At 38.8% G+C, this 14011-nt stretch overlaps 1 protein-coding gene across 1 annotated transcript in view; it reads right to left on the bottom strand.

The window, feature by feature from the left end:
• Positions 1–14011, bottom strand: part of RTN1 (reticulon 1) — a 111476-nt gene that overhangs the window by 38111 nt on the left and 59354 nt on the right. The window contains exons 2-3 of the mRNA XM_032236482.1: positions 8480–9169; positions 6134–6934 (exon numbers count right to left, since the gene is read on the bottom strand). Of these exons, the coding sequence (XP_032092373.1) occupies positions 6134–6934; positions 8480–9169 (1491 nt within the window). The remainder of the gene's footprint in view (positions 1–6133; positions 6935–8479; positions 9170–14011) is intronic.

The following is a 14011-nucleotide window of genomic DNA, read 5'->3' as shown; positions in this document are numbered from 1 at the left end:
TGGGCTTGAAAAGATGGATATTTAGCCCGGAGAAGTGAAGAGACAGCTATCTTCAACATCTCAAAGACCTGCCACATAAAAAACATCTACTGCTTGTTGCTCCAAAAACTAAAACAAATATTTGATTATTTGGCTATTGAAATTTAGAAAAGCTAATTAAAAAATGGAAAGCACTGCCTTTAGATATAGAACACTTGGAGATAGCCAGTCTTTTATCTGCCAATCCATTCAAACTCATTAATTACCCTAGGAAACCATCATATCTAAGTATGGAGGAAAAGACTGCAATTATAAAGCATATGAGCTAGGGATCTAGAAAATATTTTGTTTTGAATTAATTAGAGTGTTGACCTACAAAACGTTCTGCTTTGTGTGGAAAAATTACCGTCTCAAACACAGAATGGTTATTTTGAGCATCTGGGGATTTTTCAAAATGTGTGGTTTTTCACTTGAGACAGCTGTCTTGCCCTAGCAACAGAAGATTTTACAGTTTCACTCTCAAAATAAAATGGTTTATATACCAATAGCATGTACATCTCTGCTCAGTTTGCTGATTTAGAAGCTAAATGTCCATGATGCATTGATGGGCCTGGTCTACTAACTCTATAAACTGCAATTGGGCTGGACATCCTACAAGATTGTCCTCTGATAGATTTCTAAAACTGAGACCTGTTCTCTGTTAAAGTAGGACTTATGACCACCCTTATATTCTAGTACAGTGTTTTGCAACGTTGGCAGCTTGATAATGAGTGGTCTTCAATTCCCAGAATTCCCCAGCCTGCACGGTCTGATACTGGCCTTATACAAACATGAATGAGAAAAGAACTCCTTCTGAAGGAAGAGATTCTGAATACCTTTTTTGAGAAATTGGGTCCTCTTTGCTGTTTATTAGGTGATGATAAAGAAATAAGCCAGATGGATGTAGGTGGGGCAAAATGAGGGAGCATTCACAGCAGATGGCAGTTCGAAATTAAGCTAACAGATCTTGGCTTCAGACTCCATTAGAGTTTTGCTGTCATGCTTAGAAAGATGTAGCTGAACAAGTCAGCCTCTGGCACTTCCCAAATATTCTAACAATACATGCTATTCCCCCTCTCAAAAATAACCCATCCATTTTTTTTTTATTTAACAGGAAAGGGTTTCTGGTATTATTCCAATTTCACTGCAACAACAACAACAACAAAAATCCACTCCAAATAAATTATATCTCTTAGGCAACCTTTGAAATAAAGCCGACTATGATGCTGCAGCATTTTTTCTCCATAGCAACATGACAACACAGTGGTAGCAAAGGTTTTTCTAGTATACTAGTATATTCCTAGTACCTTCTTTTTGTAGCATCTTCTGCTGAGTTTATATACATAAACATAGGCATGATTTAACAGGAGAAAGGTAACTCTGGGCTTTAGAAGGAGTAAAATTGATACCCTACCCCAAGGGGTAAGATACTTTATTCACTGTGTTCCATCAAGCTTATACCAAACAGTGACGTGCAGTCAGGGGAGGCAGAGCCTCACCACTGTCATGAAAAGAAAAAAAAAGGAAAAGGAAAAAGGCTGAGCTAGTTGCTGCCAGAGTCACAGTGGATGACTCTGCTTAGTGCTTAACTGTTTAAAAAAGCCTCTAAAAAAGTGCCCTCTACAGGAGGAGGCGGGAGAACCACGTGCCTCATTTAGTCTGACTTTATGATCACTCGAGCAGAATTAAGCAAGGGTTAAAAGCCAAAAAATTCCTTATGTAGATGAGGCATGTGGTTCTCTTGCCTCCTCCTGTAGAGGGCATTTTTAGAGGCTTTTTTAAACAGTTAAGCAGAGTCATCCATTGGGGACTCTGGCAGCAGCTAACCCAGCCTGACCTCAGCAGCTCTTGCCTTTTTCCTTTTATATTTTTACATTTTCATCATGGCAGACAAGAGCAGAGTTGAAATTCTCTGTGAAACAGCTGGAAAAGGTATGTGGGTCAGAGGGAGGGGGGAAGAATTCAAAATTATTGTAATTTGTAAGTAATTGTAAGTAATTTGTGTGTGTGTGTGTGTGTGTGTGTTTCTTCACTCAGAGGGAAGGGGGTAGGAGAGGCAGGGAGGGCAGCCCGCCAACTTTCTTTCTCTGTGTCGGGGCAGTGTTTGTTTCTTCACTCAGAGGGAAGGGGGGCAGGAAAAGCAGGGAGGACAGCTCACCAGCTTTCTTTCTGTGTCGGGGCAGCCCGCCAGCAGAGGCGGGTCTTTTACCCGCCTCTGCTGGCAGGCTGGCGCTTTCTTTCTTTTGCCGCAAAAGAAAGAAAGCGGCTTTTGCCCGCCCTGCTGCTACGTCCGACTCCGACATAGAGGCGGGATGCCTCTGTGTCAGACATAGTGGCGGGGCGGGCAAAAGCCGCTTTCTTTCTTTTTGCCTCACCAGCCATAAACCTTACCGCACGTCACTGATACCAAAATATGTACAGAGAGCGGGATGACAGATCTCATTTTAATAATGTAACAAGTAAACCCCATTCCTCAGCCTTCCAAATTCCAGATTGTACATTTGAATTTGAGCAACTATTCCATGTACACTTTTAAACCAGAGGAAAAATTCAAACACTCCAATATTGTTGCTTTTACTAAATTCAAACTGATTTTTTTTGTACATAGTTTTCCCCTCTCCCTGAAAATCTTTGATAGTGGAGATAAAAGAAAATAATGTTTTGATGACTCAAACAAACAGTTCAAAAGTAGAAATTTCCCCCAAACAACAGTGTGAATACAAACTTTTTGAATTAGAGTTTGTTTGTGGTATGTTGTGGTGTCGTTTGTTTACAAACAGATCAGCAAAGTTCAGATAGACACAGTTATTGTTTTTGTAATCTGAATGAGAGTTATGCTTTCAACCATTGCTTGATACAGACATTTATTTATCAGATGCAGCATTCCTATCTCAATTCTGAGAAAGGATGAATCTATTGAATTTCTGTCTGATGTGTTTAATGTCCAAAGTACTGGGCTCTTCTAGTTGAACAATCTTTCCATTTTCATCTCATGTTGTGTTTAATGGCAAACCATGATTTAGCTGTTACATCTAATTCAGTCCCATATATGTGGAACTTTAGTACAGGTAGTCCTTGACATACAAGCACAATAGGGACCAGAATTTCCGTTGCTATGCAAGCAAGGTACTTAAACGAGGGGTGCCTGATTTTACAACTATTTTTTGCCATGGCTGGTAAGCAAATCACTGTGGTTGCTAAATGAATTGCAGAGTTCAGTTTCCTCCCTTGACTGTGCTTGTCCAGCTGAGAAAGTCACAAATGGTGATCACATGACCTGGGATACTACAACCGTCATAAATACAAAATGGTTGCCAAGCACCCAAATTTTCTTCATGTGACTGTAGGGAGGCTGCAATGGTTCTAAGTGGCAGGACCAGTGGTTAGTCACTTTTTTCAGTGCAGTTGTAACTTCAAATGGTTGCTAAATGCTGGTTGTAAGACAAATACCTGTCTAATTCTGTAAATTAGATATTTGGCACCCCCAGAATTATCATCAGATATCAAGGTATTTCAAGGTTCTTTTACTGTGAAGTTCATTCTTTAGACTTCAATTTATAGTTGATTCGATAGTAAAAGAAATAAATACTTCAAATATTCATTTATTATTAATTCTAATAATCAAATAAAAAGCAAATAATAATTCAGCGATAGTTGCCTCATACATGGCAACTTATGTTAAGTAAAGAAAAAATGTTGTATCAGAAAAAATGATTACAGCAAAATTAATGGATTTCACATATAGTCCTCTATATACTGTACTACTCATAGCGGTTTAGGTTGGGCTTAAAGTGTTTAATGTGGGTGCAGGTTTATAGATATGCTTTTGTTACCCTTTGTTGTGATTTGTTTGTTGTGAATACAGAGGAATTAAAAAAAATAAAATCACAATGAAATGTATATGGGCAAGAAAGAAGAACTCACTTCTGAAATGACTGTATTAGAAATACTACTGTATATTTTGTATCCTGCTTTCAGTTTTATGTGTAATCTGAATTTAATGTAGTTTATTTAAAAGCCAAGAACAGGAGTGGCAAGAACAGACAATCCTGTAAGAATGTATGTGTGTGTGTGTGTGTGTTTTAAACAAAGCCAGATTACACAAACTTAATAATAAATATGTGGGAACCATAATTTCAAAGCCTGAGCAAAATCTACATTAAGGGTGCTTCTAAAATTATCAATTAATAGGCACTGTGAATATATTCATTTTTGCATAAAGAAAAAAAAGACAAGAAACAAACAAAGAAAAGACAAGAAATTTCCAAATACCATATTACAATATTTGGTTCTGTTGGTAAAATCCTGTATTTTGTAGCAGGACAATTGTACAACAAAAGTTTCATTTGAAATACAATTATTTGCAAATATTTTCTAATAACCATCACCCCCAATTCCTTTGGCTTTGCTCTTGCTTAATTCATAATTTCAAAATCCTTAAAACCAAGGGAACCCCAACCATTTACTTACAAAATAAGAAGTCAGCATGATTCTGAAGAAAGCATCAACCTGAGAAACCATCTTTATTTTCAACAATTGTACTGGCGCATAAGGGCTCCGTATGGCATTCTTAGAAAATACATAAAAATGGCCAGATACTTACTTGCCCAGGGGGAAAAAAAAGCCAAGATAAACATAGGGTGACAGGCACCATATGATGGCTGGAAGATCACAGTAGCATTTTTGCAATAAGGCAGGGCTTTCCACAAGAAGGGAGTCCAAAATCAAGATGGTTACCACAACTATATAGATGCACATAAGAAAGAGTAGGGTTTTGACCAGTTATGGCTGCCATCTTGACTTTTTGATCCCTTCTTGTGGATACCCCTGAGTGCTCCTGATATACTTTGAATAGCAACAAAATGAAGGAGGCCCTTCAGATAGCAGTAGCAATAGCAATAGCAATAGCAGTAGACTTATATACCGCTTCATAGGCCTTTCAGGCCTCTCTAAGCGGTTTACAGAGAGTCAGCATATTGCCCCCAACAATCTGGGTCCTCATTTTACCCACCTCGGAAGGATGGAAGGCTGAGTCAACCCTGAGCCGGTGAGATTTGAACCGCTGACCTGCTGATCTAGCAGTAGCCTGCAGTGCTGCATTTAACCACTGCGCCACCTTGGCTCTACTGTGTGAGTGGTAGGCATGCATGTGCAAGCGTGCACAGCTCTATTTGTGTGAGTGGCAGGTGCACGTCCCCGCTGCTAGTGTGAATGGAGCTTCTTATTTGAGCTCAAGCGCCCACCACTCATGTGAGTAGAGCTTTGTGTGCAAGTGCTAGCGCCCACTACTCACACAAGTGGAGCTTCACATGCTCACCTGCCACTTATGTGGTCCATTTCCAAACAGGCCACGGCTAAGTATTGGGCCACAGCCTGATGATTGTGGACCTCTTTTCTACAACATTTATGTGTGCTACCTATTTCATTGTTGTATTCTTAGATGTGTCTTTTCTATGGCCCAGATCTAAATGAGATATGATTCAATCTACACCTTTTGTGCTTAAAGATTATTTTTACTGGCCCATTAGGAATGCTGATTAAAGATAATCATTTTATCTCTGTAACAAGGTTGTTCATTCTTCTATCATTTCTCTATATTGTATTTTTTAATTCTACCCAATATACGTTAAAATAATTATTAGACATCTTTAAATAGGTATTTAAAACTTTTAAATAAACACAGTAGTAAGTCTCCTTGAACTAACTAATGGAGAAGGGGGGGGGGGAAATAAGGTGTAAATTGAATTTTTAATTAGTGGAGATAATCATTCTGTTGCATATTAAGTTCCCCAATAACATTAATGTTCTGAAAGTGAGTTTCTTGCAAATGTGGTGCATAAAACCAAACTGTTATTGTGATGTTTCATGCTACCAAAGCCACAATAAATTGAACTTGGCCAATATCTGCATCGCAAATAGCCATTTCCAATATTCACCCCATGTCTTAATCAACTCTTAACAATATTCCTGGCCCCCAGATAAATGGTTTGCTTTGAAATCCTATCTATGAGGAGGCAGACCTTTGCTTTTCCTGATTCTTCCACTATTTTCATCATCTATTCTCACAGATAGCCAAAGTGCCCATATGTTTGGCAATAAAAATGGTCAGCATTACCTTTTTGCTTATTTAAAAATGGCAGTGGTGGTGAAGACCAGGGACTTCTTGTCACTGAATTCTTGGAAGGTGATTTCTTTCCACTAGCAGTCGCTGCCACTTCAGCTGATTTCTTCTGAGCTACTTTGTCCTTTATCTCTTCACTGCTGATGGTAGACGAAGACACGGTATCAGCATGGACTTTAGAGGCGGCAAAAGAACACTTCAAGTAGGAGGCTGAGTCTGCTAGATTTTCCCTGTTCATTCTGCTTTCCTTGGAGCCACTTAAATTGTAATCCGAAGCCCTGGTGCCTTCATTCCTAGTGTGATTTTCTTCTTCGATAATGTCCATAATAATGGGCTTCATTAAGGGAGAGTCATGCTCCCGTTTAGGGCTCTCCTCAGAGGCTGATGAAGCATCACATGATTCAATTATGAGCTCACTGTCCAGTTCAGCTTCACGTTCTTCCCTCAGGATGCTGTACTGTATTGAAGGAGAGGCTGGGGAAGGTGGAGGACCTCCTGCATGGCTGAAGGTCATGTAGTTGGAATGGAGAACCTCTTCAGCAGCTAGAGGGTCTTCTGATACCAATTCTATTTCAGAATCACCTGATTCAGCACTGCTTGCTTCATTATCCAAGGGAGCACTTCCTGCTGGAAATTCTGTCAACTTGTTTTTCTTATCTTGTTTCTCTGGTACAACAGTTTGTGGTCCTTGGCCTTCAGGATGCTTAAATGGGAAGCCCTTTGCTTCTTTAATGGCATTAATAAGTTCATCTTCAGAAAGGCTGCCCTTGCCTTGAGATTCAGAACCAGAAGGTTCTGGAATTTCAAGGAGATAGTTCCAAGTTGGAAAGAAGAAGGAGTGCAATAAAAAGAAAACATAAACATGAGGGAAAGAGAAGGATAAAAATTCTGGTTAGCAAAAATCCAATTTTATTTCTTTAGGAAGCAATCAAATAATCTACTTACGCGTGTACAGTACCTCCAACCCACAAGCTCTAGAGCAAACACAATAGACTTTCTGTATTATTTCTAGATTGTTTTTTCATGTCTAGTGCTGATGTTTCTCCTCATAAGGAGGCAGACTTCACTTTAACAATTTGCAAATAATAAGCAAGTTTTTAAAAATACACAGTTTGTACAAAATATAAAAGTGGGTGCTTTAATGTGTGAAAACATATTGCTGAAAACAGACTAGAGGTGGCATGACTCATAAAAGCTTTGAAGATGGGGAAAGCTGGTACAAAATGGGACTGTAGTTTATATATGTGACACATAACAAAGCATAAGACATCTCTCTCTTTTTTTTTTGAGTATAGGCTTTGCTGCTAAGTGTCATATTCCATATAGGTTAATATTTTATATTCCATGAAATAAATGTGTCAACTTTTTGGGCAGTTGCCAATTACTTCCTCTCTCTTGCTTGCTAAAGGAGGATGGCTAACTTTTGCAGGGAAAAAATGTCCATGGCCAACGGCCCAATGGCCAAAGGAGACAAAACAATTTCCCAATCTATCATGAGATGTTCCCTTCGGACAGATTTTGATTTTAATTTCACTTCTCCTTTTAATGATTTCTAGAGCTGCAGCATCTTTTCAAGCCAGTGGAGAAAAAGATCTCCACTGCTGTTTAATAAGCCAGAGTTAAAGATGGCCAGCTGGGGAATTTTGGGAATTAAAGTCCATAAGTCTTAAAATTGCCAAGGTTGAACACCCTGGCATAGAGCTTTTCTACATAAAAATGTCCTTAAATTCAGAAGAAAGGATTTAGATACTAAAAGCACTGCCGGTACCACTTATCTTTATTGTACCATGGCAATAAAACTACTCATTGTAGTGGCCCTCACAGAATTTAATATTGGGTACTTTAATGGAAGGAAATAGTTGTGGGTTTCTAGCCAACCTTTCCCCTACACACCCAGGGCATCTGCAGAAGGAACAAAATGTTGAGTGTTGCTGTGAATTGAGGTTTCTCTATATCATGGGAACCCCCATGGGGGGTTACTCAAATAATTCATATGTATAACTTATGAATTATTTGAGTAACCCCCCAGATGTATGTCTTCAATACCCAGAATTCTCCAACTATCATGGCCATCACTAACAATTTAGGAGTTCCAATTCCATCCACCTGTAAAGTCCTCTTGTTAGAAAATTTAACTGTGTATGCTATCTGCTGAGAACTCCATGTGGCATCAGGAAGGGCATCCAGCCAGTAAATGCTCAGTTCCATCCAGTCACTCTGACTCTATCCTGAATTAAGGGTTGTAAAAAGGGAGGGGCTTTTTTAATGTATGTTATCTGCAAATCTTCCTCATCCCCTAAATTATTTTTTATTGTACTCTGGTATGTAATCATTTTTTACCTGTTCCTGAAGAAGGTGGTGTAATTGAGCCTGGGCTGTCATCTTCTGGCTCAGATACTGTCACTGTAGGAACTATTTCATGACTTGGTTTGAGACCAGCTTCTTGTTTTTCAGGAATTTTCTCCTTTGATACAGGCACCTCCATAGTTTCTATTTCCGTCAGTGTAATCTTGACTGGTGATGTTTCTGAGGGGCTATACTGGTGGTCCAGTAGAAAAGATGAGCCCTCTTTAGACTCGTGTTTTTCATCAAATGATATCCCTTTTGCTCCAATCTTGTCCTCCACTCCTTTATTAATCAAGCTGAGAGGACTCACGTCTTCCTTGATTGTATCACAGCTCTCTTGGTATTTAATCTCTTCTGATCTACTGATGTCCATGTACTTGTAGGATTCTGATTTCATCTGTTCCGCTGGATCAGCTAAAATCTTGTTGACATCAGAGGATTCTGCTGGGGTCATCTCTATTCCTGAATCAGAGCTAAACAGCCCACTTTGGGCATGAATTCCCTCAATGCTCTCCGAAGGGGTAACATGACTGTCCTCCCTGGAAAGATTTCCGGTGAAATAAGAAGAATCTTGAGGTGCTGTATAGAGTTCATCAGAAAACAGAGAGGTGTAAAGGGAGCCATTGCTTCTGTCTGATGTCTTGGAACTACCATAATCATAGAAGTGAGAGGAAGTCATTCCTCCTAAAAATAGATAAAGAAATAAAATTTAATCCAAAAGAAAATTCTATTATATGAAAAAAAATTCCATATTATCACATGGCGGTAGGTGGGTGAAACACTTTGTCTACAGGCATTTTGTTTGAGAATTTGGTGTAGTTACAAAGCTATATTAGTGAATGAGGGTGAATGTACACACATAAGAGCCAAGGTGGCGCAGTGGTTAAATGCAGCACTGCAGGCTACTGCTAGATCAGCAGGTCAGCGGTTCAAATCTCACCGGCTCAGGGTTGACTCAGCCTTCCATCCTTCCGAGGTGGGTAAAATGAGGACCCAGATTGTTGGGGGCAATATGCTGACTCTCTGTAAACCGCTTAGAGAGGCCTGAAAGGCCTATGAAGCGGTATATAAGTCCACTGCTATTGCTATTGCTATTGCTATATAATCTTCAGCCAGTTTATCTAAGGCACTTCCAGACAAACAGCTTTTCTGATTTTCAACGTCTCTAATTTTATTTCAAAACACATCTGAAACTGATCCAGGGTATTCCGACCATTTTGATCATCAGAATGCAAGAGTCATAGGTTCATGGGCAAGTTTGTAAATCTAATGCCTGAACGTAATTATCAGCCAATCAGAACTTTGCAATCAGATCAGTAACATCTGCCTGCTCAGAACTTTACCTAAGTATCATCGGGAGAAAGAAAAGAAAAGAAAATAATTTTCTAGCATTCATTTCGACTCATTTATTCAGACTTTCAAGATTGTTGCTATAGCAAGATTTCAGGGGGCATCTCTTTGTCAGAACAGAAAATCCTTGCCCAGAGAAAAAATAAGGGATAAGAATAAATATAAAATATTTGCAACAGTCATTATATTATTTGGTCACTAAGAGACTCATCTTATTCCCATACCAGGAGAGATCTAATTTTCCTTCTTCTTTTTTGAAGAAGTTACTTAACTGGACTTGTTGCTCTCTACCATCTACTTCTGCACCCACTTTTGAAACTTCTTTGGAACTGATGGAAACTTCCGCCCTAATCAGTATAATCTTTGCTTACTTGTTTGGGTTTCCATGGATATTGCATGCAACTCATAGGAGAAAGGGAATAAAAAAGAGCACTAATACTAACCAGCTACTAATAATTAATGAATCCCTAAAACACAACAAATTGAATGAAGTGCATTGAGAGTAATGTTTGCAAGACGTTACCCCAGTAACTCCCATAAAGCTAAAGGCAAAATCTTCATTCATTGCAACATGGTCGTTTATATGAGTAACTCTCTTTCCTCCTATATTCCATAGAATTTTAATTCTTGCAGCTAGTGCTTAACAAAATATGGATCCCCTTCCTGGATGCAACATCACATGAGACAAAGCTTTGCAAAACATTTGGTAACTAGTTCAATACAGTGATGGATTGAAGATAAAAAATATAACAGAAAGAAAGATTACTGTATGCAAAGCATGGCCCACAGTAACAAAGGTCTGATTATTTGAAGTTGGAAACAAACAGCAAGACATAATCTTCCCAAGAGACTTTTGACTATTTAAGAACAAGAGTGCTGGGTGGGAGACGGGAACTCCCTAATAGCCTATTTCAACAAGAATGCAAATATTTAAACCTCCTGGGCTGCAAAATGTTCTGCATCCCTTTGGGGAAATAACAATACAGCAGTTAGGTTGGTACTTTATGCTAACTTGAATCAGCAGGAGTCTGTAATTCAGTGGTGGGGGGTTCCTACCGGTTCGGATTGGTTTGGCCAAACCAGTAGTGGTTTGGCGACCTGGGTCGCTGGAACCAGCAGCAACCCAGGCCTGCCACATCCTTGAACTGGTTCTCTGGGCGGCACTATAGGTGCTGCCATCTTGTTTTTCACTTCTGCGCATACGCAGAACAATTTTTATTGCACTGTGCATACAACCAAAGTGCACATCAAGCATGCACATGGGCAGCGCACCCATGAGTGAACCAGCAGTAGTGCCTGCCGAAACCCACCCCTACTGTAATTCCCTGCAATAAATTTCATACAATAAACTTCATTCCGAGAGAAAATTCAAAAGCGGTGCTTTTGCTCTCTGAATGAAATTCATGAACCTATTCCAAGACAATTAAACAAGAAATGTCACCAATGATCACATGGGATTTTATTCTGTGAAAGGGTTCTTCTGAAGAATCATTTGAAGCTGCTCACTGGTGAAAGAGGAGGACAATATTATCTGTCAATATTGTCTAAAGTATGGTTCCATCACTATTCATACCTGTTCAAGGAAGCATGTTGCTTCCCCATGGCCTCTATCATTTATCTATTTACTACATTTATATTATTTATAAGTGTAAGTGTAAGTGTAAGCAAATCATTATGCAGTATCTTTAATTTCATATGCTAGCCAAAAAGATCATCCAAGGCAGATTAGAGACCTACCTAGAAAGGGAGATGCCACATGTTTAAGCTGGTTTTAGAAGAGGCCAAAGAATAAGAGACATTATTGAGATAATTGAGAAAGCCAAAGAATATAAAAAAGAATTCCCTATGTGCTTCTCTGTTAATAGAAAAGCCTTTGATTGTGTTGATCATGTCGAGATCTGCTTAGAAAAATGGGGATGCTCATTAGTGCATCTCCTTGTCCTCATACAAAGCCTATACATAGGTCAGAAAGCCATGATCTAATGGAACATGGCAATCAGTCTGGTTCTAGGTTGGAAAAAGAGTGAAACAAGACTGTAGACCAGAGGTCTTCAAACTTAAAAACTTTAAGACTTGTGGACTTCAACTCCCAGAATTCTGAAGTCCACAAGTCTTAAAGTTGCCAAGTTTGGGAGCCCCTGTTGTCTACTGTCCCCTTATTTCTTCAACCTTTATGTTGAGTATATATATTGAGGGAACTTGGATTGGAAGAAGATGAGCATGATTTCAAAACTGGAGGAGGAAGCATCAACAACTTATGCTATGCTGATGACGCAACAAAAATAGCTGAAAAGGCAAACAATATGCAAACTCTAGTAATTTTTATTTTATTTTATTTTTATTTATTTGAATTTTGCCTTTATTATTTTTACAAATAACTCAAGATGGCAAACATATCCAACCCATCTTCCTCCTCCTATTTGCCTCACAACAACCACTGTGTGAGATGAGTTGGACTGAGAGAGACTGACTGGCCCAAGGTCAACCAGCAGGCTCTCATGGTTAAGACAGGACCCACAATCTCCCACTTTCCAGCCTGGTGGCTTAACCACTAAACCATGCTAGCTCTCAAATCAAACAGCCTAGTGAAAAATGGGACTGAGATTAAAAATAAAGATTGCTAAAATAATAACAGGTATAGTAACTAGCTTTAGAACTGACTTGAAAGTGTTGAAGAGGTGGATAGCTTCCGCCTTTTTTCTGACAACTATCTAAAGCACAAAAGAAGCAGGAGTCTTAAAATATGACACAGACAAGCACTCAGTAGAGAATGGAGATCTTGGAAAAGATATTTAGATAAAGAGATCTACAAAGCAGAGGTGGCATTCAGCCAGTTTTGACAGATTCTGGAGAACCGGTAGCGGAAATTTTGAGTAGTTCAGAGAACCGGCAAATAGGCTGGCCCCACCCCCGTTGCCTCCCAGCTGATCTTCTTTTGTTGCCCTGAACAGGAGAACAGAGTTGGAAAACAGGTTAGTGGGGTGGGGAGGGAATGGGGATTTTGCAGTATCCTTCCCCTGCCATGCTCACCAGCTACCCCCACAGAACTGGTAGTAAAAAAAATGATTTCCACCACTGCTACAAAGATCAGAATTGTGCAGGCAATGTTTTTTCCTGTGACACAAAAAAATGGAATTTGAGGAAGCAGACAAGAAAGACTACTGACACTTCTGAATTTTGATGTTGGAGAAAGTTCCTGAGAATACTGTTAGAGAGAGAGAGAGAGATTAAAATATGATTATAACTGCTGTGAAGAATATTAGAAGCCCTCTTTTTGCATTTTTTTCTTTTATGTTTTCTTAAACGTTTTTCTCTTTTTTCCACTTTTGGTCTTTTCTTTCTTCCCCCCTCCTTACTTTGGATTAGTTTGGATTAATTTTTAATCTTTTTTAAAAGCCTGAATAAAAATCACATTAAAAAAGAGAGAAATCTTTTGAAAATACAATAAAATGCCAAAACATCCACAAACAAGTATATAATCAAACAAATCAACCCAGAGATCTCAATCAAAGGCACAAATGAACAAGGCTCAAATTATTAGACTTTGAACACATTAACACTTGGCTCTCCAGAGATGTTTATAGTGCTGGGAAAGATGGAAGGAAAGAGATGAAGAGGATGACCAACAGAAAGATAACTGGATTCAATTACAATAGCAATGGAAGACCTGAAAAACCAGGTTAAAGACAGATCCCCCTAGAGAAAATCTATGTGGTCATTAATAATCAACCCTGACTTGATAGTATCAATCAATCAGTCAATCAGTTGTACAAAGCATTTTATTCTCTAGTATTATTCCCATGATGTTTCTTAGTCTGATGAGCCTAAAATCACTCAATGAAATTCCATGGCTGAAGATATTTGAACATTAGCCTCTTTGATAGTTTTAAATCTTATTCTCTTTAATCACTAAAAGGCATTGGCATAGGTATAACTGCTCCACGTCAGGCTTTCAATGACAACACCCAAACTATAATGTCTTAGTCCTCTTCCTGTGGACTCTGCATAAGTGCACTAAGGTGCCTATCATCCTGTCATTGTAGTTTTACCTTTATTCTTGTTTTCATTTTTTGTTTGATAAATTCTAATAAATAAATAAGTAAAATATGATTTAAGGTCATACTGCTCTGAATTTCATTTATTTTTGTCTAGGAGAAGAATATGACAAATTTGATA

The sequence above is a fragment of the Thamnophis elegans genome, chromosome 1 (genome assembly GCF_009769535.1).
Source record: "Thamnophis elegans isolate rThaEle1 chromosome 1, rThaEle1.pri, whole genome shotgun sequence".
Classification (NCBI taxonomy): domain Eukaryota; kingdom Metazoa; phylum Chordata; class Lepidosauria; order Squamata; family Colubridae; genus Thamnophis; species Thamnophis elegans.
Note: the sequence above shows the minus strand (reverse complement) of the source record. Positions and strands in the feature narration are given on the sequence as shown.